Genomic DNA, 16,306 nt, shown 5'->3' on the forward strand with positions numbered 1-16,306 from the left:
TCCTTCCCTCTACCCAGGGCTGACGTGGACCATGGATGGGATTGTTTGCCAGTGGGTGGGGGGAGCAGTGGCTGGGTCCTTTCTCGGGGTGGGGGTATGTGGGGAAGGGGGTTGGAGGGCTGAGGAGGGACTTGTCACGGAGGGCTGAAGCATCCTAGGGCTCAGGTACTGTGTCCAAGTTGAGCCTTTCCAGGGCTGGGTCTGGCTTCTCTGGGGGATGCAGTATCTGTCATCTCTGCCTTTGTCACTCAGGCACTCAGCACCAGAAGGTCCTTGGAGAGCAGAACAGAGAGCCCAGTTAGTGGGTGAGGAGGTTCTGGCTGCAGCTTCAGCCAGGCATACCTGCCTTTGGATTGAGCAAGTCATGTTTCTGGAAAGCAAAAACTCTGAGCAATGGGGATGAGTGGCGTCAAATGGGCCTGAGAATCACCCTGGCCATGTCCTCCGCTTGCCTAGACAGAAGTCACTTCCATCCTTGCCCCTCATCTCATTCCTCCCCAAAATAAGAGAAGTGGGCCTAAGCCCTTCTCCACATTCTTCCAAACTCTTCTTTTCATAATTAAAAAAAAAAAAATTCTACAACAAAATAAATAAGAGTAATGAATTATAACCCATAAAAAACCCATAGAACAAAATAAATATTCATGAGTTGGTACTGATTAAAAAAAAAAAAAGTTGAGTAAAGAAATAAATGAGGAAGGAGGGACGGCTTTTCCTTACAGTAGAATTCCAATTACTAAATGTAAAAGGAATAACAGAAATAGAAAATCGCTATTAGGCAAAACCATAGTAACTGTTGCAGGCAAGAACCATTAATGAACGCCAGAACTAGTGGGAGAAGCCTGATGGGAAACAGGATATTTGCATAGTCTTCCCAGAAGATACTAATTAATTCCAAAAGGGAAAATAGTAAGTTTACAATGGAAAACCCGTTAGGTGTTTTAACCATGTGATCAAAGTCAACATCACCCGTGATAAGACACAGACATCTTTGTACACCTGATACGATGCATTTGGAAGGACACAGCCTCACTTCTGTGGCGTTCTTGCCAAAATGCAGACCCTCAATCTAATCATGAGAAAACATGGATTCTACAGAGCTCTAGGAAACAGGCCAGACTTGTCAGAAAAGTCACAGTCATAGAACAGAAGGAAAGGGTGAGGAATTGTCACAGATTGGAAGAGACGAAGGAGACATGACAACTAAATGCAAGGTGGAACCCTGGATTGGATCCCCAACAAGAAGGGACATCCGTGGGAAAACTGGCGACTAAGGTCTGCAGTTAGTCCATAGTTTTGAGTGAATGTTAATTTCCTGGTTTTGATCACAGAACAGTGAAACCTGTGAAAGCTGGAACTTGATGGGACTGCCTTATTTTTCCAGGTCTCGCAAGCTTTCTGCCTTTGACAGGGTGCTGTCTTACCACTTTTCCGTCGCTCTCTATTAGTGGGAAATATTTGAGTTTTCCTTCTCAGACAGGTTTCTGCCTTACATAGGTTCCAGCTTTTGTAGGTTTTACTGTGTTACATAAGACGCTAACATTAGGGAAATCTAGGTGAAGAATATTCTGGAACTCTACTGTTTTTGCAACTTTTCTGTAAGTCTAAAATTATTTCAAAATAAAAAGTAAAAACAAAAACTTCTAGATCCATATAATGATAACAATAATAAGATTAGCTACCACGTACAAGGGGCTTACTAGGCCAGGTACTGGGCTGAAAGCTTCTATAAACCAGCGGTTCTCCACCTTTCAGATCCAAACACTCCATTTTACATATTATTACAGATATTTGTGGTATCCTTTTTATTATTCTGAAATAAAATTCATAAACTGTATGACCTACTTACGCATATATTGTAAAAACCTGTATAATTCTGACTGGAATATAAAGGAAAAATAAAAGATAAGTAATTTATAACAAAATGATATTTTGGTATAAAAATGCTCAAGCACAATTATTCCAGAAAGAACAACTTGCCCCCCACCAATTTGCAAAAGGTCCTGGGGAGGTGCTGGGGACAGTGGGGACAGTGCAGTGCCCATTGAGAACCACTGATGTGAGCTGTCTCCCATTATTTCAGTGCACACCCCAGCCCCAGCCTTCACTAGCTGCGTGACCTTGAGCAAGTGGCCTACCGTCTCTGATACCGAAATTCCTCACCTATGATGTGAGGACAAACATCTACCGAGGCTTCATAAGACCAAACCACGTGTGTGGATCAACACACACGTTAAGTAAATGGTAGAAATGATAATGATGATGATAAATTTGCATCAATCCCATTCATATTTCCTAGCCTCTCTTTTTAAGGGAATAATAACAGTTAACAATCAAATACTTTATCTCACTTAGCATCTCACCACAAACTCCACAAGGTGGGTATTGTTCTTTCCCCATTTTCAGATGAGGAAACTGAGGCTCAGAACAGTGTTGAGATCCTACAGGTACTCAAGAGGTGGGACTAGAATGGGAACTCTGGGGATTGTCCCAAAGCTTGAATCTGACCACTGCCTACAGTGCCCATCCAAGGCCATTGTCCACCTCTCTCGCATGTACCCACTCATGTGCAGGAGCGCAGCTCCCTGGCCGTTGTCTAGGCCTGGCAGGGCAGGAGATGGGTGCTCTGCACTCTGCTGGTGGCAATGCACATGGATGAAACCTTTTGGAAAGGAAATTGTCTGTCTGGGGTAAAGGTCTAGTCATTCCACTTCTGGGAAACTGTTCCAAAGAACTAAATCCTGGATCCAGAAACACCTTTGTGTACCCAGATATAATGACAATACTGATAACGATGGACATTTCTAGAACACTTACAATGTGCCACGGATTGTGCGAGATGTTTTACGCACAGAATCTCTTTTATCCTAAAATCAGCACAACGAGTAAGTACTATGATTAGCTCCTTATTACAGAAGACTGAACTGAGGCTCAGAGAAGTTAAGTAACTTACCCAGGTCACCCAGCTGGAAACTGGCAGAGCCCAAATTTGAACCCAGGCCATCAGGCTCCAGAGCCCTCATTCTTGAACCTCAATGATCTCCTGACTCCCTGATCAGAGCCATGTTTAAAAATAAAATGCCAGAAAGACTGGGATGACAAACATCAAAATGTCTCAAGTGGTGATGTCTGGCTTGCAGGTGCTTTTAGGAGGATACGCGCATGTTGTTTTGTATTTTTCCCCCATATTTCCCAGATTTCAGATGATGAGCACATGTGGTTTCTATAGTGGAAACAAGAGTCCCTGCACTTGAACTTCAAGGCACCTGTCATGACTATAATTAGGCCATGACTTCTGGAATATTTACCCAAAGGCCGGTCTCCCCACCGAGCTGGGAGAGCTTGCCAAGTGCCAGGCTTGTATCTTGCTCACTGCTGCAGCGCCTTGCACAACATCTGGCATACAGTAGGTGCTCAACAAAAGTTTTCCCGATGAAAGAACTTCACACTTTGAGCCCCTTAGCCACTCTGAGACTCAGTTTCCCCATGTGTAAGATGGGGCTAATGACATCTGCTGTGAGGATTAAGAAAGCTCATGACGTGAAAAGCGCCCTTTAAGGAGCCTTTGCAGCTTTCTGTCTTGTTCCCTCAGTCCCATACTTTGAAAGAAGAGGCTCCTGATCTCCCAACCTTTCCTTCCCCTCCTTCCCCCCACCTCCCAATTTGTGGCCTGGCAGCATGCAGTCACCAAGGCTGATGGACAAAGGGCGTGGAGGAGAAAGCAGAACGGGCCTCTAGCTCCCCTTACCTCCAAGACGTCAATGTCTGCGTTGCTGAAGTCGATGTTGAGGATTTTGGGAAGAGGGACTCCAGAGCCCAGCACGGCTGTGGAAAAGAGTTAGGCACAGTCAGCACGGCCAAGGGGTGTTAGCATGGGGGAAGCCACCAGTATTTACAAGAAGACTGGGAATTTCTTCCATTCCTCTAGGCTCTTGTCCTTGCGGTTTCTTCTTCCGGTGGCACTCTCCCTCACCCTTGCCTCGCTGGTGAGATCTGAGCCTTCCCTGAGACTCTGCTCAGAAGTCACCTCTGAGTGAGGCTTCCTGCAGGCTACTCCCTCCACTAGAGAAACCTCAAAACATCAATTCTCTGTTTCTCCATCTGCCTCCCCTACCAGACTGTGAGCTCCGTGTGGACAAGGACGGTGTCCCCAGCCTCACCCAGCCCTGTGCTGGGCGCACAGGACAGGACAAATGATTGCTGAACAAAGGAATGGAAAATGCACTCGGGGTCCCAACAATGAGCACCATGCTGTTTGTTTTCAGATTGTTAGAGCCCAAGCCAACCTCCTCATTAATGTTCTGGAAGGAAAGGAGGGAGGAAGGGAAGGGTGAGTGGGGAAAGTTGGAATAAGTAAAATTAAACAGACTTCCTGACTTTAGCAGGATTTTCAGAGCACTGACGACATTATGAATCTTCCCAAGAGAAATACATTCAGCATTTCCCAAACTTGCTTGGCTAGAGAACCCTTTTCTCAGGGTATCTTGTGTGTTCAGTGTGCTATGGAATCCACTTTGGGAACCAGAGATCTAGTCCACTCTCCCACTTTCCAGAAAGGTAAACTGCATTTCAGTGAGGATAAAGGACTTATCCCAAGTTCACACCATATCTTAGTGACCAAGCTAGGATGAGAGTCTCGATCTCTTGCCTCTCAGGTCAGCCCAGCACAGTTCCTGACATCATCCCCAAGATGGGGAACGTGAATGGGCTGTGAGACCAGTGTTTTCCCAGGATCGACACTCCTCCACCAGTGGTACCCAGAATAAGAGTCTGTTTGACATCAAGGTCTCTCCCAGCTGGTACAGCTGATGGCATTGGCTGGCACTTGCTCGGCCTTCTTATTCTCCCTCCCATCAAGCAGAGTGGTTGAGGCCAAGCAGCAGGAGGCTTTGTGCCTGAGGTTTCCAATCATAATGGGGTTACTTGGCTGTGTGACCAGCTGTCACAGCCCCAGATGACACTCACAGCTCAACAAGCAGCCTTCTGAAATCATGCCCAAGAAGCCACAGAAAGGATCAAACACCCTCTATTCTATTTATGAGGTTGGGCCAGAAATCCTCTAACTGATATCATGGCTGCCTGTGGGGAGGACCCTGGGTTAGGAGGTAGGACTGTTGGTAAGGAGAACTTTAGCCTGATCTGCACTGATTGAGGTTTTTACAAGAATGTATCTCTGTAGTCCCTGTATAATTAAAAATAAATACACGCTTAACGATAAATCAGAAGCTGGACAAGAATGCTCACTGCAGCGCTTTTCACAATAGCCAAAAGGTGGAAACAAGCAAAGTGTCCACGACCAGATGAACAGATAAAATGTGGTACACACAGACAGTGGAATATTATGCAGCACAAAGAAAGATGAAGTTCAGATACATGGCACCACATGCATGTACCCTGAAAACATTATGCTGAGTGAAACCAGTCAGACACAAAAGGACAAACACTACGTGATCTCACTTACATGAAATAAGCAAATGTATAGAAACCAAAGATTATTAACAGTTACCAGGTGCAGGAGGGCACTGAGTTTGTGTTAATGGTGGTAGAATATTTTAGAAAGGGATAGTAATAATGGTGGCACAACATAAAAAATGTCATCAATGTCGCTGAGCTGTAAATGTGGACGTTCTACCGCTGAATGTTTTGGTGTGCATATTTTCACCAAAAAAAAAAAAAAACAGAAATTATCTGAACTGTATGAAAAAAAATGAAGAAAGAATAGTTTAGAAGGAAGTAACTGCCTCTGAGAGGTGAGTTCATATATATATATATATACATATACATATACACACACACATATACAAAAAAAATTCTTTGCCATTGAGTGGATTCTGACTCCTAGTGACCCTACAGGACAGAGTAGAACTGCCCCAGTTTCCAAGGAACGGCTGGGGGATTCGAACTGCTGACCTTTGGGTTAGCAGCCAAGCTTTTAACCACTGTGCTACCAGGGCTCAATATAAATAAAACTGTTTTGGATTTTCTAAAAGTTTACACACTTGTAATTTTCATATATAAACAGAATTTTACATATATAATTAGAAAAGCAAAACGATCAGCCCCACTAACAGAAAAATAGAATAAAGCAGAGGAAGCAAATAGGGAAGTTGATAGATCCCTGGAGACAACATTTATATTCAGAGGCTTCAATAAGTTTAGAATGAAGTTCTCACAATAACTTCTTGAAGCAGGACAGCCATATTCTAACAGACCCAACAAACCAGCAACCACCCGATTCCCAAGCCACAGCCCTTGGGAAAGCACAGGTACCCACTCTCACCGTTCATCGCGGGCATAAACGCCAGGTCGAAAATCTTCCCGACAAGTACCTCCATAAGGCCAACCTGTAAAGGAAGAACAGGAACTGAACTCAGGCAGCAGGTTTGCTCAGACCCAAATGGGCCCCTTGAGCTCAGCCCAGGGGTCTCCGTGGACCTCTGGGCAGGTTCCTTCTCCTCTCTGACCCTCAATTTCCTCAGCTGTAAAATGGGCTAGTGGCCCCAGCTCGGAGTCCTTGTGTAGTGAAAACAGTTAAGCACTTGGCTATCAATCAAAAGGTTGATGGTTCAAGTCCACCCAGAGGCACTTCAAAAGAAAGGCCTGGTGACCTATTTCTGAAAAATCAGCCATTGAAAACCCCATCGATCGCTCGTCTACTCTGACGTACCCGAAGTTGCTATGAGTCAGAGCTGACTCCGCATCAGCTGGAAAGTTGGACCCTCACTCACCTTGCAAGGACGAGGTAAGGGTTACAGGCAAATCACGTGAAATGCCTGGCATTGAGCTTTTTCATGTATCATCTCCCTTAACTTCTCTAATCTTCAGTTTCTACATCTGAAAATGGAGGTGAATAATCCTTACCCCTAGGACGGATGTAAAAATCAGATGTAAGCTCCTATCTATAAAATGAAGTCCCTGGGTGGTGCCAATGGTTAACATGCTCAGCTGCTAACTGAAAGGTCGGTGGTTTGAGTCCACCCAGAGGTGTCTCAGAAGAAAGGCCTGGCAATCTACTTCTGATAAATCAGCCACTGAAAACCCTACAGATCACACTTCTACTCTGACACACATGGGGTCACCGTGAGTTGGAATCGACTCGGAGGCGACGGGTTAGGTATAAAACACCTGCTGGATGGGTCCTCACAGTGGTAGGAACATGGGACTCAGATCCCAGCACTGTCTCTTACTAGCTCTGTAACCTTAGGCAAGTCCCTTAACTTCTGAGTTTGGAAACGATGATGGAGGACAGAATGAGAAAAACTTAAAAAAAAAAAAAAAGCTTAAGATAGCTCAATAAAAATTCATTTATTTCACAATAAACGTTAGCTCCTTTCTCCATTTAGAGTCCAGAGATTTCAGCTCTAGTACCAACTCTGCCCGAACCAGCTGTGAGGCTTCGGGCAAGGCACGGCCTCTCTCTGGGCATCTGTTTCTCCACCGATACAATAAAGCTGGTGGTACCAACCCCTGGGGCTGCAGTAGTTTGGGTCAGAAAAGCTTCAAAACGAGCAACAAAGTGGATCTGACTCTTCTCTGCACAGGTGGAAATTTCATCAAAGCCTCTGTTGAGTTGGCTGTTAGTTAAAAAAAGGAGGGGGCATTTCTGAAGCTCTGGGGCAGGGGAGGGGGGATACCCCAGAATGAACGAGTAGGTGAAACAGAACCAAATGCTAGAATGTCAACATCTCAGATTCAGGGGCTCCTAGAAAAGCAGAATTTTAGGACCCCTTCTTTTAGGTAAGAAGGGATGGAGCCCTGGTGGCACAGTGGTCAAGTGTTCGGCTGCTAACCAAAAGGTCGGCAGTTTGAATTCACCAGCAGCTCCTGGGGAACCCTAGGGGGCAGTTCTACTCTGTCTTATAGGGTCACTAGAAGTCAGAATCGACTCGATGGCAATGGGTTTTTTGGTTTAGGTAAGAAAGGAGGTTAGAAATTAGCCGAAACTCGTCCATTTTGCAGATGAGGAAACTGAGGCCTGGAGTGAGTTGATACTGCCCAAGGTCACAGGACAAAGCAAAGCCTCCTGACTCCAGGAAGGAAGAAGTCCCAAGGACACAGCCGCCCCCCAACCTCCACGCCCTGCAGTGGAGAGATCTGGGCCAAGGGCCCCACCCAAGGCTGCCAGTTACGGTGGGACAGCACCACAGGCGGAGGAGAAAGAGCCAGGAGTTTGTGCTCTGCCCTCACTCACTCTGTGGGCCTCAGTCTGCAGAACGAGGCTGCTGACCTCCAAGGGCCTGACAGAACTAAAACCTGCGTTTCTCATTTCACACTAACTCCCCAGCCCCCAGGCAGCCTCTCAGGGATGCCCTGGGACTTCCCTGGGTTCCACTCTCAGAAGGAGCCCTGGGGTCCAGCCTTAGGACTTACATCAAAATTGCCCACATTTGAGGTTCTGAGGTTGAGGCTGGTCCTGCAGATAAACAAAACAGCCTGTTGGAAGCGGCAATTACCCAAGAATCAAAAGGTGCTTGCATTTCAGTGAACTACGAAAAGCCTCCCACCGACATCCTCACAGAGGTCTCTCTCCATCTGGGGGGTTAATAAAAACCATGCTGATTTCCACCTTTCTGAGCATTAACTACGTACCAGGCACGATGTTAAGGGCTTTAGATGTCATATTCTTTTTTCTTTTATTAAAAAGATGGAACACTTCAGGGATTTGAGTGTCATCTTCAAGCAGAGGGCAGGCTTAATCTTCTCTGTATCCTTCCGATTTTAGTATATGCGCTGCTGAAGCAAGCACTAGATACCATATTCTACATGCTAGGTTCAAATCATAGCAGCTGTGGGACAGGAGCCCACGGGTGGTGCAAATGGTTAAGAGCTCAACTACTAGCCAAAAGGCTGGCAGTTTGAACCCACTCAGAGGTGCCTCAGAAAAGAAGCCTGGCAATTTCCTTCCAAAAGGTGACAGCCTTGAAAACCCTATGGAGCAGTTCTACGCTGCACGCATGGGTTGCCGTGAGTCAGAACCAACTGGACTGCAACTAAAAACAACAAGCTGTGGGACCTTGGTCAGATGACTTAACCTCTCTATGCCTCAGTTTCCTCGTCTGCAAAGTAGGTGGCTGCAAGGACTAAATGAGGTAATTCATGTGAAGTGCTTAGAAGTGAGCCTGGCATCAAGTGAGTGCTCTGCACACATTAGTAATGGTCACTACCTCTCTTAATCCTTACAGCAACTCCATGGAGGAGGGACTGAGGCTCCGGGGGAAACTTGTCTCGACCACAGAGCTAAGGAGGGATAGTGCCAGGACTCACACCCTGAACCTGGATTTTCAGCCGCTAGGCTATTCTGAGTTATGTACCCTGGTGGCGTAGCGGTTGAGTGCTACAGCTGCTAACCAAGAGGTTGGCAGTTCGAATCCACCAGGCGCTCCTTGGAAACTCTGTGGAGCAGTTCTACTCTGTGCTAAAGGGTCACTATGAGCTGGAATCGACTTGACGGCAGTGGGTTTAGGCTATTCTGAGGAGTAGGGCCCGGGGCCTGGATTTGAGGCCTCACTCCGCACTGTGAAGGTCTCAGTCTCACTGCACCTGAATCTTACCTGCAAGCCTACAACCCCACCTGAAAGAGCCCAGACCAGACCCTTGGGGCAGAACATCATTTGGGACATTCAAAAGGATCAGCACAACCTCCAGCAGGAGAGAAGCAAATCTTCTCAGGGGAGAAGACGCTCTGCTTCAAACATATTTTATTCCTCCCTGACTTCGCTTCTGTCCCTCACTCCCCATTTGCCACTCCATTCTCACCACACCCAAGCTCTTTCCCTCCCAGTGAAGTCTGCCTTCACCGCTGTCCTTGCCAGAAGGCCCAAGCTCTTCCTGCGGCTGGCCCCTTCTCATTCAGGCTTCAGGTGAACATTACTTCCTTAGAAACTTCTGGAAGGCTCTTATTAGCATCAAATTATGAACACTTCCCATTGTAGGCTGGATAAATATTTGTTGTAAAAAGACTAGGCACATGCTGAAAATTTTACATGCAGTCTCATTTAGTCTTGAAATGGAATTAATAATAACACTTCCATAGGCTGATGTCAACAATTAAATGGATTAAAGCACATTTAGGACATAGCTCAATGCCTGGTACACAGACAATATTCAATAAATAATAGTTATTATTATCATGATTCCTATGAGGTAGGGACTGCTATCCCCATGTCCAAATGAGAAAACAGGCTCAGAGAGGCAAAGCCACTTGGCCAAGGTCACACAGCCAGTTGGTGGTCACATCAGGATTTGAGCCCATATTTCTTGGCTCCAAAACCTGTGCTGTAACCACTTAACACAGTTCTAGGTCAGATAAGCCTATGTCAGCTCACAGCCTCTCTATGTACTTGCTGTGTGGCCTTGAGTAAGTAAATGTACCTCTCTGATCTTAGTTTTCTTCTCTTTAAAAGAGGAGAATAATGGCCCTAACTTCACAGGACCATTTTGAGAGCTAAACAAAATAATAGTCATCACGTGCCTAGAGCAGAGCTGGCACACATCATTATTGTTATTGATGTCATTGACGTTGCTGACAGTAGGTTCTCTCTACTAAGCTCACAGCTTCACCCACCCTGCCCAGCATGTGCTAGCAGACTTGACAGTCACAGTCCATTTCCACCTTCGAGGCCTCTGGATTTGCTCAGCCCCGGACAGCCATGCCAGCAGAACCCTAAGGCTCCCTGGTGGCCCCTCTGTGAGCCGGCCACAGCCACAGCACTGCCAAAGTTGCCCTTCTGAGGAGCAGGAGCCCAAGGCAGAGAAACTCCCTTACTTGTCTAGCTTGGCATCAATCATGAGCTTATCTCCCTCCACGGAAAACGTGGCCAAGAGGTCTGTGTCCTGCAGGGAAAGGGAAGAACAAAGTATCAGCACCGTCATAAAATTAGCACTGTTTGCTGAGGACCCACTGTGTGCTGGGTGCTGCCCAGGTGCTTCATGAACACTGAGCATGACAACACGCTGTTCCCAAGGCCTTGGTCAACTCCCCTTTACAAGCTGAGACCTCCAACAATGCTCACCACGTAATGGATGGTTTTTCCCTCTCCTGGGAGTGAGAAATCACAAACTGCCCACATTCACTATTGTTCACAAGTAAGTCACATCCAGGACTGAGTGCACGTTTCTCAGAAGGGCAAATGCCACAGGATACCAATGACTGGGATGTGAGATGTTTACCAAGTTTATCTGAGACGTGCCAGTTCTAAAAGAGAGGGGTCCACTGGGATGGTCATTAAAAAAGTCAAAAACAACAACAAAAAAGGAAAATAACGGTTGGCGAGGATGAGGAGAAATTGCAATCTTCGTGCACTGATGGGATTATAAAACAGTGCAGTCACTATGGAAAACAGTCCAATGGTTCTTCAATAAGTTAAACATAGTTACCGTATGACTCAGCAATTCCACTCTGGGGTGCGCACCCAAAAGAATTGGAGACAGAGACTCAAACAGTTGTTCATACAGCATTATTCACCATAGCCGAAAAAGTGGGAGCAACCCCCGTGTCTACCAACTAATGAAATGGATAGAAAATATGTAGTATATTCATACGATGGAATAGTATTCACTCATAAAAAAGGAATGACGTTCTTATACAGGCCACAGGTGGGCTTTGAAAACATGCTGAGTGAAAGAATTCAGACACAAAAGACCAAATATTGTATGATTCCACTTGTATAAAATATCCAAAATGGACAAATACACAGAGACAGAAAGCAGATAGTGGTCACCGGGGGCTGGCGGGAAGGGAAAAACGGGAGTGACTGCTTACTGGGTGTGGAGTTCCTTTTGGAGTGATGAAAAAGTTCTAGAACAAGATGGCAGTGATGATTTACCATGTTGATAATGTACTAGGTACTGAAATGTACACTTTAAAATGGAAAGTTTTATGTTATGGGTATTTTACCACAATTAAAAAAAAAAAAACACGGGACGAGTCTTGCTGCCTACAAAACCCACTTTAGACGACCCACTGCGGATAGGACTGGGTATCCTCCCTGCCAATCGTAACTGTCCCGCCCCCTAGGAGAGGGCATAGAAGGTCCCTACTCGTTCCCTCTCCAAGTAAGAAGCCTTTTGGTAGGAAAATCCCTCCCCACCCCTACCCCCCAAAATAAACAAAATTAAAAAATTGGCTTTATGAAAAAAAATAATCTCTCACCAGATTCAAGTGATAGCATTAGTAATGGTAAGGATAACAATCATTGTGGGGAACAACTGGGGCTCTGACTGTATATGGCATGGGAGATCGCCCTGGGGAAGCGGCGTTTGAGCTGAGGACTGAAGGATATGTAGGACTGAGGCAAGCGAAAAAGACGTGGGAAAATCAGGCCCAGAGAGCAGAGTAACCCACCCAGAGACATGCAGCTAAAAGTGGTAAAAGAATAGAGGCATCATCTGGCCCTAAAGCCACACTCACACAGTCACCAGGCTGGCGACCAAGCACGGGGACTTGAAGGGATCTGTGGGTCCCAGGGGACTACATGGCCGTCTTGAGGCCCAGCTGAGGGTTGTCCACCCCCAGACACTCACCACGTCAATGAGGCAGATGGTGGTCTCGACATCGTTGGACTGGGAGACCATGATCTCACTTGTGGCAAACACCTTCACCAGAGCCTTGTCCTTCTGCAGCGTCACCGTCGGCGGGTTCGGCACCTGGATCTTGATGGTGAGTGGGAGAGACTCGGGGTACTGCTGAAAGACCTGAGGGTGGCACCGGGTCAGGGTGAGTGGAGGGTCATCAGCGAGCCTCTAAACATATAGCACAGGAGCTTCACGCTCAGGTGCCTTCAGGTTCTACAACATCACAGCTTGAGTCCCACAAACAGCATGCAGAGCCCCGGCCCACTGGGGGATGTGGGCAAGGTGCTGCCCTCCCTGGACCTCTCACGCGGGCCCTTTGTGATGATGAAATATAAGAGTGCTGGCAAAGCCTCCAGGTCAACGCCCAACACGTGGAACTGCTCACGGCCTGGCATTCTGCCAAGGTGGGGTTCCTGTGGGCACCGGATCAGGGCTGGACATGGAAAATAGCATCAAATTGTCACCACAACTCCATGAAGTGTTATTTTCTCCATGTGACAGGTGAGAAAACTGAGGCTCAGAGGGAAATTGAGGCTCAGGGCCAATTGTCCACGGCCAGCAGGAGTGTTGAGATTCAATCCCAGGTCTGTGTGACTCAGAAGCTCAGGCCCTTTCCTATTCTCCCCCTGCCTCCGGACACCCTTCCTGCAGCAAGGGAGCCCACAGTTCAGGGCGTCTCCTAGCGAAATTCGAGAGGAAAGCCAGGGCTGTCTCACCCACCTGGATTTGCTGGGGCTCCTGAGACCCAGAGTGGAAGGGATCTGAGCCTGTTTGCTGCACACTGATCGTCGAATTACTCAGCTTTTGGTGAAAGGACAATTCACCAAATGTCTAGCTTGCCAAGCTTACTAAATAACTGATTTACCAAAAAATATATATTTTCAGGGATACTCTTTTTAATATACCAAATAAATGTAAATATATGGGCAAAACCATAAAATTGCTTTTAAAAGAAATATAAAGGAACCTGTTAAAATGGAAAGCTTTCCATATGCAATGCATGGCCCTGCAGGTCATGGTCCTAAGACTAATCTGTTCATTTTCCTGAGCACATTTAAGGTGGAGACTATTTTGGCCAAGCTCTTGGTCATTTGGTAAACCTGGTCAGTTCAATCAGTTGGCCACTCAGTGAATTCACCCTTTGGCAAACTGGCTTTCAACAAGCCAACTATTTGGTGAACTAGCTTTTTGAAGGGGATGTCCCAACCACCCCCACTGGAACCCACAGAGTCTCTAAGAATTAGCAACACTTTCACTCATGGGACACCAGAAGGTAACTTGGCCCTCTCCCCTCACAGAGGCAGGAGACCTGGGATGTCTTCCCAGCTGTGCTCCAGCCTCTCCCAGTGATGCCACCTCAGCCTGTGTCTCCAAGACACATTCTCCTGTGCCCATCCTCAAGCCCGCTTCTCACAGACCCAGTCCAGTTTCAAGGCCTGAGTTCCTGTTCTGGCCCAGCTCTGCCACTGAGACTCAGTTTCCCCATCTGTATAAGGGGTGTCCGCTTCCCTAATGGTCCCGTGGATGATGGGTGATTAGAACCAAATGAGTGGATTCTCAAAGTATTTCATAAGCATGTGCAGAGCACATGGGAGGTGCTTCAATAAATGAAAGGTTCAGTTAATTGAGGGGTCCACCTGCCTCCTGAGCTGCCTTAGTTACCACGATGTTCGATAAAGTGTGCTTCTGTCATTTGGCTTTCAACCACATGAGGGTGATGGTGATCATTTGTTGAGTTTGGTGTTTGTTGTAGATTGTTGGGAGGAGGGGGTGAAAGGAGGAAGACTTTTCAATCTCTTCTCCCCTAGAGGCCCTCTCCTCCCTTGCTTCCTTCTTGGAATTCTACCCAGAACTAGACAGGGCACATCGAGAAGAGATGAAAATTGTCGAAAATGCCTGTAAATTACAGCAACCCTTTACACCTATGTAATGCTTACTGCGTGTGGACTTTTTTTTCAGCAAGGTGCTGTGTAAAGGGCCTGGGGCCAGAGCAGGGACCAGAAAGACCCTGTCTCTGTTTCAACTGTATAGGGACACTAATTGGACAAGACTGTTTTTCCTTCCCTTTTTTTAAAAAAAAAAAAAATTTTTTTTTAACAGTTTTATAGTTGTTAACAACAATAACAATACTTAACATTTGTCAAATGCCTGCGCTGTGCTTGGGTTCAGATCCCAGGTCCACAATCACCCTGTTTTCTGAACAAGAAAACTGAGGCTCAGAAAGACAGTCATTTGTCCAAGGTAATATGGTCGGAACGTTTTAAGTTGGGATTCAAATTCAGGTCTGTCGACACCAAAGGTATGGCTCTCCCCTCTAAGCCACCGTGGACACACCATGTGTCTGGCCCTGGACTGGCATGGCATATGCATTATCCCCTTTACCCTCATCCATGAGCCTGTGGAATAGATGTTAGTATCCTTTTATGGCAGGTGAGGACACTAAGGCTCAGAGAAGTCAAGTGTCTTGCCCCAAGTCACACAGTGAGGAAGTGGGCAGGCCAGGATTAGATCTGTGCAGGCTGGTCCACTGCTAGAGCTCAGGATCTTTCCACCCCAACCGTGTCACAGAGATCTGGCCTCCAAGCCTTTGTCACTGCATTTCAAGGAGGACCAGGGCACCCCACTCTAGCGGTGAGCACCTTCCCTTCCAACCTGGTTCCTGGGACAGCTGGAAGGAAGGTGAGCCTGAAGACAACGTCACCGTTTGCCTTACATACCTTAGGAACCAGCGCCCCCAGCGTGGATGTGGTAAGCGGAGGAAGCTCTGCAAACTGCAAGACAGAAGAGTCCTGTGAGTCCCTGAGGGTACAGGGACAGAGAGGAGTTCCTTACACAGTGACTAAACCCCTACTTGCTCGAAGACAACCACTGACGGCATCTTCTCCCCCTTAAAGAAACAGCAAGAGCCCTTTGGAGGCCCTGCCCATCCGGCAGGCCACATGGTCCACAGTAGCCATTTTGGGCTTCACTGGCCTGGGCCAGTTAAGCTCACCACAGACACCCTTCCAGAGCAGGAGCCAAGACCCGAATCACAGGCATCCTGAATCTGTCTTCTCTAAAAACTGTAACTTTGTATTCAAACAAGGTGAGCACCAGCAAGTCCTATTTGCATAACGCAGTGTCCACCGCATTCATGACTTGCACCATATCCCTGGGAAACCCTGGTGGCTTAGTGATTAAGAGCTACAGCGGCTAACCAAAAGGTCGGCAGTTCAAATCCACCAGGCACTCCTTGGAAACTCTATGGCACAATTCTACTCTGTCTTATAGGGTCACTATGAGCTGGAATCGACTTGACCGCAACAGGTTTGGTTTTGGCTTTACCATATCCCTGAGCCACCTGTTACTTTTATTTACTCTCTTCTTTAAATTGAATTATTTTTTAAAACCTCAAATGCTCTTTTTTTTAAAGGAAATTCATAAGGCTATTAAAAATGGGAAGCTAGATCTACTTGACAGAAAGAGATACTAGTTTTAAAAATAAATGCAATAAAAACTAAACAATGCCATTACGTTCTAGGTGGATATTATTGCCTGCGTAGGGCTTTGAGTGTGATCCCTGTTCTGTCTTAGTTAAAAAGAGGGCACTAATCAGTGCAAGAGAGGGCTGGCTATGCACTGGGACCAAATGGAGACTTTCCTCATGATGGAATCAGTTTGACATGATCTGTCTTGTGCTTCCTCAGAGAACACTTTGTTCATAGTGAAGTTTATCGAGTGAAATATGATGTCT

The 16,306-nt window shown here is 46.5% G+C and overlaps 1 protein-coding gene and 1 non-coding gene across 2 annotated transcripts in view; both read right to left on the reverse strand.

Moving 5' to 3' along the window:
• Positions 1-248: 248 nt before the first annotated feature.
• Positions 249-16,306, reverse strand: part of BPIFB4 (BPI fold containing family B member 4) — a 28,019-nt gene continuing 11,961 nt past the window's right edge. Inside the window, exons 10-16 of the mRNA XM_049869490.1 lie at positions 15,291-15,344; positions 12,523-12,693; positions 10,766-10,833; positions 8,371-8,413; positions 6,281-6,344; positions 3,749-3,825; positions 249-272 (exon numbers count right to left, since the gene is read on the reverse strand). Coding sequence (XP_049725447.1) covers positions 249-272; positions 3,749-3,825; positions 6,281-6,344; positions 8,371-8,413; positions 10,766-10,833; positions 12,523-12,693; positions 15,291-15,344 — 501 coding nt within the window. The remainder of the gene's footprint in view (positions 273-3,748; positions 3,826-6,280; positions 6,345-8,370; positions 8,414-10,765; positions 10,834-12,522; positions 12,694-15,290; positions 15,345-16,306) is intronic.
• On the reverse strand, positions 8,639-8,746 carry LOC126067863 (U6 spliceosomal RNA). Its single transcript, XR_007515477.1, has one exon. It is a non-coding gene; the product is annotated as a U6 spliceosomal RNA (small nuclear RNA).

The sequence above is a fragment of the Elephas maximus genome, chromosome 25 (genome assembly GCF_024166365.1).
Source record: "Elephas maximus indicus isolate mEleMax1 chromosome 25, mEleMax1 primary haplotype, whole genome shotgun sequence".
In the NCBI taxonomy this organism is placed as follows: Eukaryota; Metazoa; Chordata; class Mammalia; order Proboscidea; family Elephantidae; genus Elephas; species Elephas maximus.